The 19,393-nt window shown below is 41.9% G+C and overlaps 1 protein-coding gene across 4 annotated transcripts in view; it reads left to right on the forward strand.

Annotated features, from left to right (window-relative positions):
• Nucleotides 1–553: 553 nt before the first annotated feature.
• LDLRAD3 (low density lipoprotein receptor class A domain containing 3) overlaps nt 554–19,393 on the forward strand; it is a 105,137-nt gene continuing 86,297 nt past the window's right edge. The window contains exon 1 of one of the 4 annotated variants that reach the window (XM_031505051.3): nt 554–695. In XM_031505051.3, coding sequence (XP_031360911.1) covers nt 662–695 — 34 coding nt within the window. In that variant the 5' untranslated portion in view covers nt 554–661. Of the gene's footprint in view, nt 696–996; nt 19,123–19,393 lie in introns of those variants that run through there. The other 3 variants (XM_085580197.1, XM_085580196.1, XM_085580198.1) reach the window with 3 other exon arrangements.

The raw sequence follows: 19,393 nt of genomic DNA on the forward strand, positions 1-19,393 counted from the left end.
ATTGGAATGAACTGTCCAGGGAGGTGGTGGAGTCACTGTCCCTGGAAGTGTTTAAGAAAAGACTGTACATGGCACTCAGTGCAAAGGTCTAGACAAGGTGGTGTCTGGTCATAAACTGGATTTTATGATGATGTCAGAAGTCCTTTCCAATGTGATTCTGACTTGTTATAGAAATACCTGTCTTCTAGTTAGGGAATGAAGTTTAGAGGAGCATGCATGAGAAGATGTAAAGGGAGGCTTTTTGAAAGCAATCTATCCCTTTGTTGTTGCAGAAGGTGTTGAGCGAGCATTTATGCCCCTGCATGTCCGCAGGGGTGCAGCTCTGACCCAAACTCTTCCAGGTGCTCCTAAAGGGCTCCTGCCCGCCGCTGCAAGCGGAGAGTTTGTTCTAAGACACGCTAACGCCACCGCAACCCGGCCGCCGGCACCGGCCGGAGGCGTCCGATGGGCACCGGCGGCAAGGAAGACAAGGCGGCCCCTCGCCCGCGCGGCCGGGGCGGCGGCAGCCGCGGGTGGGCACGGCCGGCCGGCGGGGCGGGGCGGCGGCGGCACCGCCCCCGGCCCTCCCCCGGGCCGGCCCCGCACCGCCGCTCCGCCGCAGCTCCGTGGGGCCGCACTGGCGGAGCAGCCCCGAAGTTTGCGGGGCGGCCGGCGCGGGGCCATGTGGCTGCTGTGGCTGCTGCTGGGCTCGGCGGGTGAGTGCGGGCGGGGGCGGCGCCCCGCAGCGCCGCCCGGGAGCGAGGGGGCGGCTCCGCTCGGCGGGGGAGGGCGCCGGGGCCTCCTCGCCGCCCCCGCCTCCCCGGGCGGCTCGTGGCGGGCCGGGGGCGCCGCCGGCCGCCCCTCCCCGGGCCGCTCTGGCCGCTCGGCCGCCCCTCCCCGCCGGGCCGGGCCGGGATGCCCGCGGCGGGTGCGTTTCGGCCCCTCCGCCCCTCGGGGCGTGCTCGGCGTGGTCCCGGCCCCGGCGGGGCTGAGCGGGGCTGGCGTGGGGCGAGGAGCGTGGAAGGGCAGCGGGGCCGGGCTGCCTCTGGGGTCGGGCGCCCTTGGGCCGAACCGGGCGTCGAAGTCGCCGCCGGGCCGAAGCGGCCGCGGCTCCGCTGCTGCGGGCCCCTTCTCCTCTGCGGGGCCGTGGCGGGTGTGGGCGACCCTGCGCCGGTGGGCCCGCGGCGGGATGCGGCCAAGCGAAGCGCTCGGGTCCTGCCCGGCTTCGCTTGGCGTGCGAAAGCGCATTTCTTACTTCTTGTTCATATTCGTCTATACTCTTTCTCCCCGTCACGGTCGGCATATGCCTGTCAGAATTGGCGAGTTGATGATGTTTTGTGCAGCTTTGCTGCAGGTGTGAATTATTTCTGCAACATGATCTTAGCGGGCTCTTTTCCAGACAGTGTAAGTAGCCTGGCTGCATGCTGCTGGGTCTGTTTCCGAATCACGCCTTGGCGATAAAGTGATGACACACAGTGTGTAAAACTCAGATTATCAAGCTCAAATTATTTTCTTTTCTTGTCATTTTAGAGTATTTGTTGTCATGAAGAGCTTTTAAGTTTCACGACTTCTATGGTAAGAGTTCGAGTCTGTTGTAGATGGGTAGGAAGGAGGTGAAGAGCTACAGGACTTGCACCCTTTTGGAATTAGACAGCTACAAACTTTGTGACATTCGTAAGTCTTTGGAGGTTTAGGTGTCTTTGCAAAACTATTTCCGCTGTTCCATTTTTGGGAGGCTTCAGACAAAGCTCAGGTTTGTTTACCTGGATTGTGTTGCCTTCTTCCTTATTAATTTCCATTCTACTGCTGCCAGAATTTCATCTAATTATTAACAGCAAGTTCTGTGCTTCCATATGTTGAATGTATTTGCTTGTAATACCAATCTTAGATTAACACGGAGGGTTCCCATCGACAAGATACTGATCTTTACATATGAAGGTTTCCCAGCCACCCACACCCCATGTTCCTGCTCCACCTTGGCTTGGGGGCAGTGACAAAGACCTGTTTCTTGTGTGGAAGTTGGTACTTCAGCTTTTTGACTGCTGGCTGCCGTTCTTGCACAACATTCTTGCAGTTACTTAACCAGATACTCTGGTTTACTTTGGGGCAGATTCAAAGAAATTTCTAAAACTTCTTTTTTCATGTGTTCTGTTTTTCTTTTGCAAAATAAAGTAGGGGGTCTTCAGGGATTTGTTTTTTAGGTGTTGCTTCCTCTGTATATTTTGGCACCCCTGCAAGCTTCCCACAGGGAGCATAAGTTTGTCTCTGCCTGGCCTTCACTCTGTTTTGAATTTTACTTCTGGTAACTCCTGATATAAAATATAAATACTTCTTTTCCTATTGAATCTTTTTTGGGTACAGATGGGAAACCTTGAAACCCCAGGGATGAATTTCAGTTAACAGAAGATAAACAGTGTAAGTGTCCTGTCTAAACAGTTGTTCTGCTAGCGTGCAGAGGTAACTGTTGACTTGCATTAGCAGTGAATATTTGCAAGGCAAAGTTGATCTTTTATTTTTGTCTTGACTCATAATATTGTAGTTGTATCGAATAGTGCTTTTCATCCTGAAAGAGCCTATCTGCATGGGAAAGGTTTTATTTTGTTATGATACTCGAGTTTGCACTTACGCCAGGCTTGTTAATTTCAGTTGGTAACTTAATGGTAATCGATCAGAAAGAGACTATGGATCTGAAGTTTCAGCCTCTGTTCCCTGAGCTTCTTGGTTACCTTCCTTTCCTCTTCTAGTCCCCATCTCATTTCAAGTCTCATCAAGCTCTTGGGCAGCATGCACCCAGTTTCTTTCATCTCTCGTGCTCTTGCCAGAGTAAGCAGGTCAGGCTCGGCTCCGATCCCCTCCTGCTGCCCTGTACATGTCATGGTGTGACCCAGTTTCCAGCACTTTACTTTGGCTCAGTGTCAGCCCAGGAGTTCCTGGATGTAGGTTATGTCCTGCAAGGATTCCTATTTCCAGCTCAGACTGTAACAACATTATCGGGTTAAGTTAATATAGAAGAATGTCTGTTAGTTAGAAAACAGACATCTATGTGTATCTTCTTGTATGAAGTAATGCAAGCTGATCTACACTCAGTTGCAGTGAGTTTTGGAAATAATTGTTTCAGAGAATTGCAAGTACACTACAGCTGAAAAACCAATAACATGTAAACAATCCCTAACAGAAAAATGAGTTCTGTAATCCTGACTGCCACTGTACTGTGTATTCAAGACAATTTTTTTTTAATTTAAAGAAACCTAAATCTATGGAACGTGTTTTGAACATAGATTTATGTATTTTTTTCTTCAATCATCCATTAAGAAGAGAAATTATAGCAGGAATCACAAACATTCAGGTAAGTTAACTGCTTTTAGAAGTATGATTACAAAGTGAGCAAAAAAGGGACACTTTTTTCCTGACAGTTACAGACCTTCCTGTTTTAACTGAAGAAGGTTTTAAAATGTTTAAAATGACTGGGGGATCAAAATGCAATGCACAGCTGGGATTTCCAAGTATCATCCCCAGATGTCACAGTTCAATATAAGGGCCTTTCTGATACCTTAGTCAAATACGTAAGGTAGATATTATGCCTTTTAAAATATGCTCAGCTTGCTCTGTACTAAGGGGAGGCGTTTTGTCTTAATCCCTCTAGTCTTTTGGTCTAAGATTGTTACAGTCAGGACCCATCCCACAGACAGCATAAACATGAAGGGCCACACATGTGCTTTCATTGCATTTTGCAACTGTACCTCAAAATCTTGCAAAAAACCAGACCATCCCTAAAATCAAGCAGAGGTAGGACTATTTGAAGAGTCACGTTACCACATTAGTCTGCATTGTGTAATATCTGGTAACTTAAAACTTCCACATGGTGTTAGGTAAATAATCATTATTTCCTTACATGGGTCTTCATTTGTACTGACATTCAGAGGTATTGCTAATAGCAGAATTTCTTTGTTGAAAACCTTATGTACTGCATGGCAGTAGTAATCAGCACTGCTGACTAGCAGTCTCCACTGTTAGATAAGCAGAGAGAAAAAAATGCTACACTCTACTTGAAGACTCATGTCTGTATTGTGTATTCAGGAGGTCTGTTCTGTGTTTTTCAAGCAGTCTTCTTACAAACTCTTAAGCTGAGTCTAGTGCTTCATAACCAGTGTTTGTCTTTCCTGGTACATAAGCCAGCTGTGAGTATGGGGAGCACATCAGTGTGGGAGAGAGATGGAGAAAGATTCCTATAGTTGGTAAGTCAAGAAACTTCCAGCTTGGGACAGTAATAACAAGCACTGGATATATGCTGAGGATGTGAGTCTGCCACTGGTTGTAATGAGAGCAGCCAGGAGTACCCACTCCAATGCAAAGCTCCACAGCCATGCTGAGGAGAATCTGGGATTTCTCACAGGAGCCTGTGCCCACTCACAAGTTGTCATGAATCAGTTTCTGGTTATTCAACATTTGATGTTTGAGGCTGTTGTCAGACTTTACTCTTGCAAGTACATTTTTTGTGCAGGGACTGAAATAAGCAGAGGATGATTTGGGGGAGGTGTGTCCTTGGCTAGATTTAAACAGATTTCTCTTACTCACTGAATATGGGGAGTTGCAGAGCCCAGGAACTTCCAACCATGCCATCAGATGATTGCTGCAGAGTCTGCAGTTGCCAGGCTGAGAGGGTGGAAGCATGACTGCAATGTTGCAGTCACATGTTGTGATAGGAAGTGAAGATTGTTAGAAAGAAAATAGGTAGTAAAAATGCATCTTTTGTACAAATGTAAAATAAATTGTTACAAGCATGCAGTCTGTAGTGCCTGATACACTGAGACCAGCAAGCTCCATACCTCTTTAGAGAAAAAAAATTCCTGGTGGTACTGTAATACTTTTATTGTGACAATAGAAACCTGCATCCTGCTTTCATTTTTATGCCGTTTACCTACTGGGTAAGGAATAAAATGGCTCCCTTTGCTGTAAATCCTCTAGACTGTTACAGGGTTGTGTTGATTTGTTAGGTAGCAGTGATGAATTGAGCTGAGATTCAAGTATCTCTGTGTTTCAGGGCAATGTGGGAAGGCCTAATTAAAAATTAATTTATCACCTGAAGAATTTGCTTTGGTTTTTGTTTGTGTTTTTTAAAATTTAATTTATTTTTCCAAACTGGTACATTTTACCAGAGTAGTCTGTCATATATCCTGTTCTGTGATTACTCTCTCTGTCTATGTGAGCAGAAATGCAATAATGGAGTAGGCTTGAAAAATCTGTAGCTGTGATGGTAGCAGTGCTCTCCATTTCAATGTCTTGTCTGTTGTAGAAGCTGATGAGTTTTATGAATTGCTAGAAAGCCTGGTAGGCTGTTCAGTTGTCCTGCCTGCTGCAGACTGGAGCTGAGGATATTCTTCTACCTTTGGTACAAGGCACTCTGTGATAACTGTTTCAACTGGCATTTTCAGGGTCTGAATTTGAAAACAGCTGCATTATCAGCTGGCAGGTTTCAAAGATGAGGAAGGAAAAACATCCTGGGTCTCAATAGTAGGGTTTTGGCATTTTTGCCTTTTCAAGTATTAAAACATAACTCTTCTACTCTAGCAGGACCTCATAATGGGCTATATCTAAAATGCAAAATGGAATATTTCAAGTGAAAACAGTTTTAAGTGTGTATTTTAAGGTAGCTCTCATGTGAAACATAGAATGACAGATTGTCCTTTGCTTGAAATGTAAATAGATAAGGGCTGGAGGTAATTGTATAGTCAACCATTAGGATAATTAGTTTATCATACATTTACTGGCTGCTATAGAATTTTTGAGGAGGAGCTCATATTAAGAAACAAAAAAAAAAAAAAACAACAACAAAGATTGAAAATTAAACAAATAGCTTAAGAAAAACAAGCAAACAAAACACCATGCAGAAAGCATTTATCTAAATTAGTTACCTCTGATAGTGAAACTTGTGATTTATATGATCAATGAGGTTTTGCGTTTGCAAGGACCCTATCTGTATCCAGGTTATTTGACATGTAGAATCTTGTAAACTGCAGTAACCTGACCAGATGTTTCGTTTCTTTCTTGCAATCTTGTGCTAGTGAAACTGGCAAACTAAAAGGCATTTTGGGCCAACCTCACCTTGCATGCAGTGTTGTCTATCAGGACAGAAAAATCCTTTTAGGGGAGAAGATGGTGTAATAGTAGCTGGCTTGGTGTGTGGGTGTGTTTTAATTTGCACATGGGAAATGCTGAGGCAGAGAGATTCCTAAATGGAGCCATTGGTCTCTCCTTGTTCTTGTTCTCAGCTGCTTATGCAGATCCCCACTTACCCACTTCTTGGTTGCAAAGGAATTTGTGGAATCACATACTTATTTTCGTTGCAGCTTATAGAAATGTGTACTCTTTGGAAGCTGGAGAGAAATAATAGGTAGCTCCTGTTAGTGTGAGAAATGTGCTGAAGGATTGGGGAATCATATGGGTGGATAATCAAAAGGCCCCAGATGAACAAAATAAAAATGGAAGCAATTTAGGGGGGTGGGGTGGCTGCTGATGCCTTTTTCCTGCGTGTTTGTTAAACCTTCTTCCAGCCGTGGACTGGACAGCTGTGAACTTGTCACAATTAAAACATATCAAGCAAAGCTGCTCTTTGTCAATGTGTAAATGGTTGAGTAAGTTGCTGTGTCACATGTCAGAGTGAACAGGGAGCTGAGGTAATGAATGGAAGGTGATGTGGGTGTGAAACTCTGCTAAAATCTGGGATCATTTAGGATTGGGAGCTAATGAATTCCAAGGTCCTGATACTATGTCTTCTTAGCCAAAAGATTTCATTTTAAAATGGCTTTGGTGTCTCTCAAGGAGCCTGTGAGATTTAATTTATTAAAAATTAGGAAGTGTATACGTTTAATATGGTTGAAGTATGCTGTTGTGTTATGAAATAGCTTGTTTCAATAGGGGCAAAAAATACAATTTTTCAGGTTTTAGTGCTATTTTTGTTCTTTAAGTATGAATTCTGATTAGTTTTTTCCTTGTAGATTAAAGGAGAAATCTCTAAGTGCCACACCTTGATATGGGTTTCTGGTGTTGTGTTGTTATCTTTCATCTGCTTAGACAGATTCCAGATGGCTCCTAGGGAATGTGATGGGGGAAATTTCTCCTTCAGTGTTCTCTTATTGAAAATTTTAGATGGAAGCCATTTACATCACATGAGATGGCCTATGTTGGTCTGTTTTGAAACTGTTCAGTTTGTTGGATGAAAAGTTTGATTTTTAGATAACATTTCCATGTGAGAATTTATCTGTTTTGATAAAATGTAATCATGTTACTGCAGCAAGTAGGTTGTGGTTCTATTAAAAATTTAGATGTGAATTCTGACTACTCAGTATCACTTTATGCTCATATTCTGTCCTTCCTTGGAGTGATTTCTCTTGCTTTATGTATTTTGAATGAATTTATCACTTCAATTGTTAATGAGTCAGTTATGCTTATAGCTCCAGACAGAACACCATTGCCAACCACACGTATCTGCATCAACTGAAGACTTGTGTCCTTCTGGGCAAAGCTGTTCATGGTCTTAGTGCTGCAGGATCTACTCCAGGTTGTGTTACTGATCAGCAGTATGACTTTGGGCAAGATATAATTATTTTCTCACTGTATTCTCTCCCCTTTTATCCATTTAAACTTTTTTTTTTTTTGACACCAGGTCTCTTACCATCTTTTTCTGATGCTGTTAATGCTACCCTGGTTTTAGTAAAGAGATATATGCCACATATATCAGGCATATGTTTTTATAGTTAAAAGTAGTGGTTTTTTGCCTTTAAGAGATGTTCTGCCTTGACTGGTATGGATTTGATGTGAGGTAAGTAGATTTTTCTTGATATGATAATTTTTAGTCAAGTATTCCTGTTTTTTTTTTAATTTGTTGTTAGGGTAAAGGCATTAAGATTCCTCAAACGCAGAAGTGTTAGGTGTACAAAGATGTGAAGCATGATAGAGACACACAAATTGATATACTTAGGAAAATCCATGCATTTGTCAAGTTGCACTTTCTCTCCCTTTTGCAAGGCAGAGCAAGAGTTGACAACTTGAAGTACTGTTGCTTGTCTGTTTGGGGTGCTCTGCTTAGGTAACCTGTGGTTCAGGACCGTGTCAAACCTGCCAAATAGTGGCTGCTTGACAGGGAATGCAGTCATTGCTCACACATGGCTCACACACACTCAAGGGAATACTTGAGTTTACACTTTTGAATTTCGAGGCTGCTAATTCAGTCTCAGGGCTGATATTCTGCTGCTCCCAATGCAATAAGAAGTTACGTTAAGGATTAATAAATGTTTCTGGTGCTCTTTGTATAAGCTTAGCTAAAATCCTGCATTTAAAGTTAGCCATTATTTCTCAGATTGTGAATCCCTTTCTTGTTAAACTCCTTTCTTTTTCTCTCTTTGCCTGCATCGTTGTTCTCTTTTTGTGAAGCTGCATGCTGATGACATCGTGCTTACATGCTTCTTTTCATAGATGATTTGTGTCACTTCCTTCCTCCTCTCAGTATCCTTTTCTCTTTTTTTCCTTTGTGCCTCATGACCTCACCAAATTGTACCCATTGATGCATAGAGATAGCCATGGATTTCCTCATCATGCCTCTGTACTTAAAAAGAAAGATGCTGTTATGTATACTTACTATATCTGTGCCAAACCTGCAGTTAGGAATTGTAATTTTTCCGTTGCATCTACCTATTGCAAGTGCTCTGCTTCACTCTGACACTAGTGCTGTGCATGCTTTTCTTCGCCCTGTCCTCCCTGTCGATTGCTTAGCTGTGCTGTTTATAAGGCTAAGCTTTAGGCTGTGTAGGACTTTGCTGCTGAGTTTGGGAGGTGGAGTTTAGTAAGAGCAGACTACTTGGGACTTGGTCTTACTCAGTTTCTGGTACAGTTTATTAGTGAATTGTGCATCTTAAGCAAATGAGCCGTTTCTCAGGCATTTATGAAGGACAGTTAGGATTTACTTGACACAATGCAAGGCATGATTTATAAATTGCTAAATCATTAGTGAATATGTATTGTTAAATATGTGCAGTCATAGACTAGAGAGTTAAATACTTCATCTGCTTCATCTGCCAAAGTGCATCAGTTCTTCATAAACACATAAATTGGTAGACTCAGCATGTGTAACCTTCTGAGGAAACACACTGCAATCAAAGAGTTTCAAGGGCCAAATAAGTCCTAACTTGTTAGCCAGCCTCCTGCCAATGGCACAAGTTGCTCTTATGGCTGGGCCTAAAACTGAAGTCTTGAAAGCTGGGTGGAACTGCACACTCCTAAACTGAATATATGGTTTTCTGGAACCTGAAGTGGATGTTTTTTGTCTTGAGGAGAATGGCTGTCTGCCAGAAGAGTTTGTGGCTCTGATGGTGATCTTGCAGATGCCAAGCTAAATTTTCCATGGTCTGATCAATGGCGAGAAACATGTCTTCTCAAGGCCTTGGCATAATGTAAAATCTGAACATCTTTGCTTGTTTTTGTAACTGGAAAGGCACAGTACAGATGCTGAGATCAAGATCTGCTTAGTCTGGCAGAAAGCAGGCTGCACTTGTGAAATCCTGGAGTCTGGAAGAACTTACTGCTCAGTCACTTTCAAAAAGACCAAGTTGTTAAACTAAGTGGCATAATTCAGAATTGGCGAAGGAAGAAAATGGTGTTTGTGGTGATTGCTGTCTTTCAAAAAAGGCTTCTTTTCAGCAAGTTTTTGAAAGGTAAAAAGAAGGTGGAGAGGGAGGAAAACAATCCATATGGCTGAATTTCAGTACCTAATTGTGAGTGAAATGAAAGCATAAATGGAGTTACAGGTAGAATTGTGAAAAAATCCAACCCAAAACATTGTGAACTTTTAAATGAACAGATCATTCATTTTACTATGTAACCAGGGTTCTAGATGTTAAACTTGTCATTAATTGAATTGAATCCTGTTGGAATTCTGATTTTATGTTCTCTAAGAAGTATTTGGTAGCCCTGTCTTAAAAGGTGAGATCTACCTACTCTTTTTAGGCATTTTCAATCTTGTGAATATACTGGCTTTGAATATCAGCAAGTGTGAAGGTAGGAGAAAAATGAATCCCTGTGATATTTTTCAGCTTACACGTTCTTAATCAAACCACAGGTATTTGTCCTTTTGCAGTCAGATGAAGGACTTCCCTCTGTTATCTGCAAGCAGTATTTAAATTTCAGGAACCTTTTCTTTTTATCTCCTCTGAAAATGGAGCTACCACGTGCAGTATAGAAATCGGAGATCAAAGTGGTCTGTCTAGAACATTAACAGAGTACTTGGAAGATAAAAAGGACATTAATAGTAGAGTTCCTAAGAGTATTTTTAAACAATACAAGTTGGCAGTACCAGTTGTACTCTGAAAATCTCCCATTAGGAATGTGAGCTTCTAAATTGCAATTTTGAAGTAGAGTGTTGTCAGATTTTTTGCGCTATAGTGATTACTGACAGCATTGTGTTTTTTGAAATATTTTTCATTGCAACCTTTCTTTTCAAAAAATGAGTCCAGAATAGTTTCAGTGACTGTACTTTGTACTTGAATTATATGTCCATTAAGGTTAAGAGCACAATAGCCATTTTTCTTCTTCAAGTTTTCATAAAATGAGTGACAAAATGTTTTGCAGTGTAATTTCCTATTTGCACTGCAATTTCAAGTGATTGAAATGCCTGCCCTTTTCAACAACTGACATAAGACATTTCATGGAATGCTTGTGATTCAGAGGTCCTGCATGTAGGCTTTTTTGAGGTAGCATGTAAAGAGTGTCTGTCTCTTAGTTACATCAACAGACTCTACCCAGAAGTGATGGGTACTTGATGACATTGGTTTGCACAGCTGTACCTTTTCATCAGTCTCATTTTTCAGAAAGAGGTTGCCATTATTATGGAAAATTGTGCATGTTAGTTACACAGGAAAGGCCCAGTGTCTCTTCCTGCTGTGGCTTTGATAATGTTCAGGCTTTCAAAGTTAAAGGCTCTTTATTTATTAATGGTTTCTACATGAGATAGACTTCAGTGTCTAATCAGATTGAATATCCTTAAAATTTCTAATGGGATCCTTGAAAATCTGCCAATGAACTGTATAGGTTTTCTGATGAATTGTTTTAATTGAGCTCTGCCTTACTATTTGGTTAACAGTCTTCAGGGTAGCCTCAGGCTGCTTACTTTCCAATTTCCTTGTGTTATCTGTAGATAAATGTCCACCTCATTGGAGCTTAATGGCCAATTAGCTGAGTCAAATAAAACCTGGAAACACAAGAAACAGTGCTGCTCCTTGGCAGGATATTTGTGTCCTAACTGAGGTTGAATCCAGAGTTGCTGATCTGCTGACTGCCACTGCTCCTTGTGAGTAGTCTCATGGGGAAACTGTTCAACCATGGTTTAGTTAAATTTTCCCTGCACTGTTGGTACTTTGTTTTTTCATCAGTAGTTGCAAAATTAGGCAGATCTCAATTGTGTGCAAACTTTCCAGTTGAAGAAGCAATTAGTGTAGCTTCCTTTGGGCCTGTGTTGGAGACCTCTGTAAGGCTCATTAGATCTTGTTAAAATTAAGCCCACATACAATCATAGACTCATCAAGGTTGGGAAAGCCTTCCAAGATTGAGTCCAGCTTTTGACCAAACACCACCATGTCACTGTAGCACTAAGTGTCATGTCCAGTCACTTCTTGAATACTTCAGGGGTGGTGACTCCACCATCTCCTTTGGCATCCCATTCAGTGAAAAAATTCTTCCTAATGTCCAACCTGAATGTCCCCTGATGCACCTTGAGGCTGTGTCCTCTTGTTCTGTTGCTGGGTGCCTGAGAGAAGAGCCCAAACCCCACCTGGCTACAACCTCTTTTCAGGCACTTGTAGAGAGTGATAAGGTCCTCATGAGTCTCCTTTTCTCCAGGCTAAACAACACCAGCTCCCTCAGGACCCATCACCTCACCTTGTTGAGCCTCACACAGCTGGCTTTGGCACATTGATCCAGCCTGTCCAGCAGATCAACACTCCTACCCAGCTTAGCACTGTCTGCAAACTGACTGACCGGACACTTGGTCCTCTCACTCAGGTCATTGATAGAGGTATTAAAAGGACTGGCCCAACAGTGAGCTCTGGGGAACATCATTTGTGGCTGGCTGCCAGCTGGATGTATGTTCATTCCTCGCTGGGCCTCGCTATCCAACCAGTTTTTAGCCCAGTAAAGAGTGCGTGATTTAGACTTCTAAAATACCAGGTGGTTATCTCCATTTGGAAAGGAAGCATGTCTGATAAGGGATGTCTCATTGAGGAAATGGAATGGTCTTTGCACCTTTGCCAGTCTGGCCTTTGAAGATGGAATAAGTTGGGTGTTTGCAAACACAAGCCTTCCAAGCTACTTTGCACATTCCTGTAAGAAAACTAACTTGGCACAGATTTAGTTACTGTTCCAGTGTTGTTTGCTTTGGTTTAGAAGGACTGTTGGCCTGTTGTGTTGGAAAAAATGCGTTACTGAAATGCTGTAGTAAATGTTTTGGTTAGAGAGCAGTTTGAGCTCAACTGGCAAAATTAAACCCTAGGTGTAAACGGCTATACCAAGAGCTAGTCATTGCATGTTTCCAGGGCGGAGTGGTTTTTGGATACTTTGAAACATAGGGATTCATAATCTGTTTTCAAACAAGCTTCCCATGTTGTTTCCTTTTCCCACTAATCAAACCCCAGCATTAAATGAAGTAAAGGGTAGATGCAAAAGAAAAACACAAATTGAACCATACCAGGTGTTCTTGTTGTTTAAATAACCTGTAAGTGTAAATAACAGTGCAATTAATTTGTGTATCTAAAATTATTTGAGTTTGTTAAGTCTAGGGGATCACTTTTCTCTAGAGAGTTACTATGTGAACTGAGTCTAGTTGGTAGTTGAAGCTGCAATTTCCTAAACTCCTTCCTGCCTATCTGATACAGGGTGGTCCTACCTATTTTAGTTAGAATGCCAGAACTGTGTATCAGCTGCATACCTCAAAGATTTTTGGATATAAAAATATAAAAATGCCTGTTTACTGTTGAGGAATAAATGGAGTTTGCAGACAACACCAAGCTGGGTGGGAGTCTTGATCTGCTGGAGGGTAGGAAGGCAGGGGGATCTGGGCAGGCTGGATCAATGGGACAAAGCCAATTGTGTGAAGTTCAGCAAGGCAAGGTGCTGGGTCCTGAGGGGCTTGGGTCACAGCAACCCCATGCAATACTGTAGGCTTGGGGGAAAGTGGCTGGAAAGATGCCCTGTAGGAAAGGACCTGGGGGTGCTGGTTGACAGCAGCTGAACATGAGCCAGCAGTGCCCAAATGGCCAAGAAGGCCAATGGCATCCTGGCCTGAATAAGCAATAGTGTGGCCAGCAGGACCAGAGCAATGATTGTCCCCTGTACTCTGCACAGTGAGGCCACACCTTGAATCCTGTGTTCAGTTTTGGGCTCCTCACTGCACAAAAGACATGGAGGTAGTGGAATGAGTCTACAGTAGGACAACAGAACTGGTGAAGGGTCTGGAGCACAAGTCTTGTGAAGAGCAGCTGAAGGAGCTGGGGTTGTTTAACCTGCAGAAAAGGAGGCTTGTGGGGAAATCTTACTGATCTCTACAACACCCTGAAAAAACATTGTTAGTGAGGTGAGGTAGACAGAGTAACAAGCAATAGGACAAGAGGAAACGGCCTGAAGTTTTGCCAGGCCAGGTATAAACCTGGGAATAAGGAAAAAATCCTTCACCGAAGGGGTGATCAGGCATTGGAACAGATTGCCCAGCAAATGGTGAAATCACAATCCCTGGATGTGTTCAAAAAACATGTAGATGTGGTCCTTAGAGACATGGTGTAGTAGTGAACTTGTCAGTGCTGGGTTAATGCTTGGACTCGGTGATTACTGAGGCCTTTTCCCTCCTTAATGGTTATATGATACACAGATGGGCTTTAATATTAATAGTTTGCATTTTTTATTATGCGTCTTTAAAAACAGTTTATATATTTGGCAAACAACTGATCAGTATGTATCTTCAGGTACCCATCTTCTCAGCATCCAAGGAGGGTGGAATGATAAATTATGGATGCTGGCAGTATTCCCATGGGATAGGAGAGCATTAGTAGTCATTAACAGAAAAGGAAAACTGAAGCCAAGGAAAGCAGAATAATATGGTCATGTAAGACCTCTGTGGCAGGGCTGAACCCTGATATCCGGTCATCTCAAATTCCACACAGAAAGCTGCCCTTCCCTGAAAGGCATCCTGTCTGCAAGGCTGGACTATGTTGCAGGTACTGACATTCATCTTCCTCCTCCTGAAGCTTATGTCACCAGTGTTCTTGTCAGAGCTGACTGTGAGTCAGCACACTCGCATGTGTGTAACCATTGTGGTGTTTGAAGGGACGTCGTGGTGTTTCACACCAGTTGGATGGCATGTGGCTGCTAATTTGTAAAGCTGCATCTGTGTCTGCCTCAGCTCTGGCAGCTGCTGTTGAGGGTGAAAGCTGAAGTGTGAGAGACTTACCTTTAAGTGCATGTAGACAATAGCCTCTGCTTGCTAAGTCCGATGAAAAATTGTGAAGGTGTAGGAAAGATAATGTGCTGTGAATGTTCACATCTTCCTTTGTCTGTTTGGTTTTTAATGGTATAAATAGATAATGACATCAGTTGGAAAGCTCAGGTGTGGAGTATGGTGGGAGTAGAGTTCTCTTTTCTAGATCCCTTTTATGTGTTAGTTATAGGAAATGTTCCTGTATGGCATTAGTGACAGCCTTGAGTGGCTGGCAAGTGTTTTAAATCCAAGACTGAATTCTTGGCTTTCTTCTGAGTTTCTAGTTGAATATATTTGCATTGGCAAAAAAAAGTTGACTGACTTAAACACATGTTAAGCACAGACTTAAAGTATCTTGAAATAGTAGGGCTTGAATACCTTCTTGGCTTTCTCAAGGGCAGATTTTGCCACTGAACATATGTTGTAGATCACATTTTAAAGTAGTTTTTCACTGGCTCCAATATTACTGCCCTTTACTTTAAGCAGCCTTTTTCTCCCCGCCTCTGAAAAGGTAATAGGATGTGGTTACTGAAATGATTGAATTTTGTAGCTGGAGATTCACTGTGCCTCTCTGAAGCAGGAATATGTTACAAATCAAGGAGATGTGTGACCATGTACAAACAGAACTGAGATAATATGCTAGAGATAAGTGATCCTCGGCAAGGCATAATGTCGTGAAATTGTTTGCTGTCTGCCTGGCTTTGTGCCGTCTGCAAAACGGGGATAGCACTTACCCACCTCAGTTTCTTTAGTTTCATAAATGCTGGTTAAGTGCTCCGTTCCCCAAAGTGAGTGTCATCAATAATTCATTATCACTTAATTGCTGGAGCTGATTTCCGATTGATTTGCTAAGTAAGACACTAGGAAGCGGTACTTGCCACTGTCAGTTCCACTTCTCTGCTTTTCCCAATGTTTTATGAGGTTGTTGTGCACATGCATTTTCCCTTCTCCTCCATGAATGCTTTGCCCTCGAGCCACAATAAAATTGGAGCAGCTTACAAAAAGAATGTGGCAAACAGCCTCAGATGAGATGGTGGATTTCTTTTTGCATCAGTAAAGCAGCAGGTCCAGCAAGGGCTGAAACTCGGGCTGAACTTGGAGGACTCACCCCTGCATGTGTGACTGTCACTGTTACTTTTGCTTCTTTTAATTTGTTCAAGTAGGCTACTTCTGGACTGCTGTCTTTTCCTCTTGCTGGTGCTCAAACTGCTTAGAGGTCTGCTTCTTTTATCTAGTGGAGTTGTCTCTAAGCTTGTCTCTTAACCTTCTCTAAGAAGGCTATTTCAGTTATCCCTTTTATATCTGTACTTTGAATCATATGTGAGTTATTTCTGATAGTTTTTCATTATAATTAGAATATGTAGTTTGGGAGTGGATAACAGTTGTATATGTATTGCTTTTTTATGTGAGCAGTCATTTGGAATTGTGCAGGTTCTCCTTCCAGTGTTTCCTGATAGCAAGAAGGTCGTGCCTCCAATCTACTAGGGTGGAGCAATGGCAGATTTCTTTCCTGGATGGCAGAGAGGGGAACATTTAAATAGATGTCCTGAAAAATATGTGGTGCTTCTTTTTATTAGCATAGGGTAGTCTCTGTTCTATGTAAGGTATAAGCTAAAATACAAATAAGGAAGCAGGGCAGGATCACGCTCTCCAATATGTAGAAATGAGAGATGGGGGGAAAATACTAATTTATCTATATAGCTTATCCCCTAGGATGCTGCAAGCATCTTTCATCTGTTTTCCTGGATGAAGGTCCAAAGATAAATAGCTACAACTGGGCTTTATTCGTATGTTTTCTGATCACTTTCTTAAAATTTGGGATATTGCCTTACCTTGCAGAATCTGAACTCTTTAACACTTGTGCAGTGTTTGGCAGTGCTGAATGGTTTCAGACACTATGCTGCTTCCTAAAAACCAGTGCAGTCTGTTGGAGTATGTTTTTCATCTGAGTCTGGTTTGCCAAGGAGGCATTAAAGGGAAATAAATAGTTTGTTTTTTGGGGTTTTTTTGTATAAACATACATAGCTTCCAAATTGATTCAGTTCTATCTTAAACACACATGAAGAATGATTTTGTTACTATTTTTATACATTCTTGAGAATTTGCATCATGATTCTTTAAAAGAACCTCAATGGGTTTGTTTCAGTGCTTTAACTTTTTGCCTTCAACTGCTGTGGGAATAAAAATGAATTGATATCTCAGTTCTCAGAGATGACAGAATATCCTGATTTGGAAGGAGCCCACAAGGATCACCACATCCAAATCTCAGCCCTGCACAGGACATCCTGAAGAATCACAGCCTATGCCTGAGAACATTGTCCAAATGCTTCTTGAACTCTCTTAGGCTGGAACTGTGACCACTTCCCTGGAGAACCTCTTCCAGTGCCCAAACATCCTTTATTGGTTTTGTTTTAATGTGTTCTGATGTCTTTAAACTTCAGTAAAGGGACTGGGCTGGAAACAATATCAGTGTCAATCATCTGCCTTGTGGGATTACTTAAAGACCTACTGCATTCTTGTTTCAGTTTCCATTTACCAAGATTCCCTTAAAAAGTGTTGGTTTCAAAAAGAAATTTCAAATAATGATATTTAATTAAAATGAAAAAGTTAGTATTTTCAGCCTGCTGCACTTTGTTCTGTCTGTAGTCACTCTTGCCTCTCTTCAGGGAAAGAGGACACAAATGATCCTGCTACTTTGAGTAAATAGTTTTCCATGGAGGAGTTGTCAAACTGAGTTTTGACTTGAATGTGTTGCAGCAAGGGTGTTTTGCACAGCAATGTGTCTGCTTTATGTTTCTAAATCTGTTCTTCCATGTATTAAAAGGAATATTTATTGTTGACCTTCTTAGGCACCAAACTGAGAAAGGGAAAAGAGTATTTTTAAGTCTGTGCAATTGCTTAAAACTTCACTTACAAGCAAAAATATCCTCAAATCGGTGCTTTTCTCAAGTGAGATTTTAACATCTTCAGTGGAGAAGCTCTGATATAAAGGTGCAGCAGAAGGAAGAATTAAGACTTGGGGAAGGAGTAATTAGTTTCTGGTTTCCAGTGGCACAGTGAAATTTGTGCTTTTGGTTTGGTATGGGAAGGAAACTTTTTCTGTCATACATTTAAAGTTTTACTGTGGTTTTGATCTTACCATAAGATCAAAATTTAAGTGCTGAGTAAGTGTTTGACCACAAAGCATCTCTGTCAGCTTGTGCTTTGTGTTGTCAAGATGCTTCTGAAACACAGAAGGTACGTGGACATACTGGAAAAGTTGTGTCACCACCCTTCTCTGGCAGTCGCTGTGATTGGTGGTCTGTTGTGTCTGAATGCGATGAAGAATATCAGCCAGGTAGGGGGTAATCTGCAATACACTGAAAAATTCATAATCACCATTCAGATGATGGCTGTGACAAAGCTGCGAAGTTACCTTGTGGTAGCAGTCTCTGTGAGAACATCTTCCTGCTTTTTGGATGAAGCTTCCAGACTCTGAAGGATACTCCGTACCATTTCTGATCATATGAATGAACTTGGTGATCAGATAAGGCGAAAGGAAGCAAGAACTTCTATCCTCGTCTTAAGCATGTCTGTGTTAGGGGTGTTGTATCATAGACATTTTCATACTCTTTTGAGTTCACACATATAATGAACAGATGTTGTTTGATGGAGGTAGCACTTCAGTTAAGTTTGTTTGTGCAATCATCAGCTGTAATGCAGTCAATACTTAGCATATTACTTCTAAATTTATATTATGGAAAATCTGTAGAAAACACAGCCATAGTTCAAAGAGCTAATAGATAATATGAAGTGCTTCTGGTTGAGCCATATTATCTGCTTTGTGTGTGAAACACAACAATATGATCTAGGACACAGCTTGAACAAAATTTCTTAATCCTGGGTGAATCTTAACACTCCATTATATTTTCTGTGTTAGTTTTCCCTTTATACTTTCAGATTGTTCACAGAGTATGGGTCAGTGTACGTGGTCAAAAGGAATGCTATGTTTGTGTTAACCCCCTGAATCAGAAATATCCATACACAAAACTTACAGCGAAGCAACAAGTGCATAACTATTTCCTTTCTATGTTATGGACTATATTGTGATTGAATATGTGAAAATTAATTGCCTAGGAGATGAGGAGAATGTGAAAGGCCAAATATGATTACTATAGTCTTTCTTGAGTGATTAAAAATGAAGTTAAATTAATTCTATTTATTAGTTGAGTTTCTTCCCTTTTTTTCTTTTTTCCAAAGGGACTAACCCTTGAAATAATGTGAAGCCCCATTGCTTAAGTAGAAGGCAAACACAATTGAAGTGCTTTCAGTATAACAGACAGCTATACAGTTAATTTTTCCTGCAGCCACTCCAGTTACATGGCTGTTAACAGTTAAATTATGAATGAGGTATTCTGAAGGAAGCCTCTCCTGACTCTCAGCATCTTCTTTTGTTTGGGTTGGTTACCAGGGTCACAGGAGTCTCATTCCACATGGAGCAGTAGGAGATGCTGACAGGCTTTCTTCCAGACTTGAAGAGAATGTGGCCGAGCGTCATTCACAAAACTCAGTTCTTCTGGGTCTTGAATGCAAGGAGTTTATGTTCTGGTGCAATGACTGAGCAGCGTCCTCGTGCAGACTGATGAACAAAGGTGTGTCTGGAATGACTGGGGCTGCGAGGCGCTTGCTTGGGGGTCTCTAAAAACAGAGCAGCCTGATGTCTTGTATAATATATGAGGTCACAGGTTAGCCAGTGACATCACCATTCTTGTCATGTTGCTTAGCCCGTGTCCTAGACAGTATGGCTTATTGTCTTTGTGTTGTGTAATGTCTCCTGCTAACAGGATGGCACAGCTGACCTGTTAAATTGAGCATTAGTGATAATAACAATGAAAGCATCCTTTTTTTGGAAGCATCTTGAAA

The sequence above is a fragment of the Lonchura striata genome, chromosome 5 (assembly GCF_050655825.1).
Source record: "Lonchura striata isolate lonStrDom1 chromosome 5, ASM5065582v1, whole genome shotgun sequence".
Classification (NCBI taxonomy): Eukaryota; Metazoa; Chordata; class Aves; order Passeriformes; family Estrildidae; genus Lonchura; species Lonchura striata.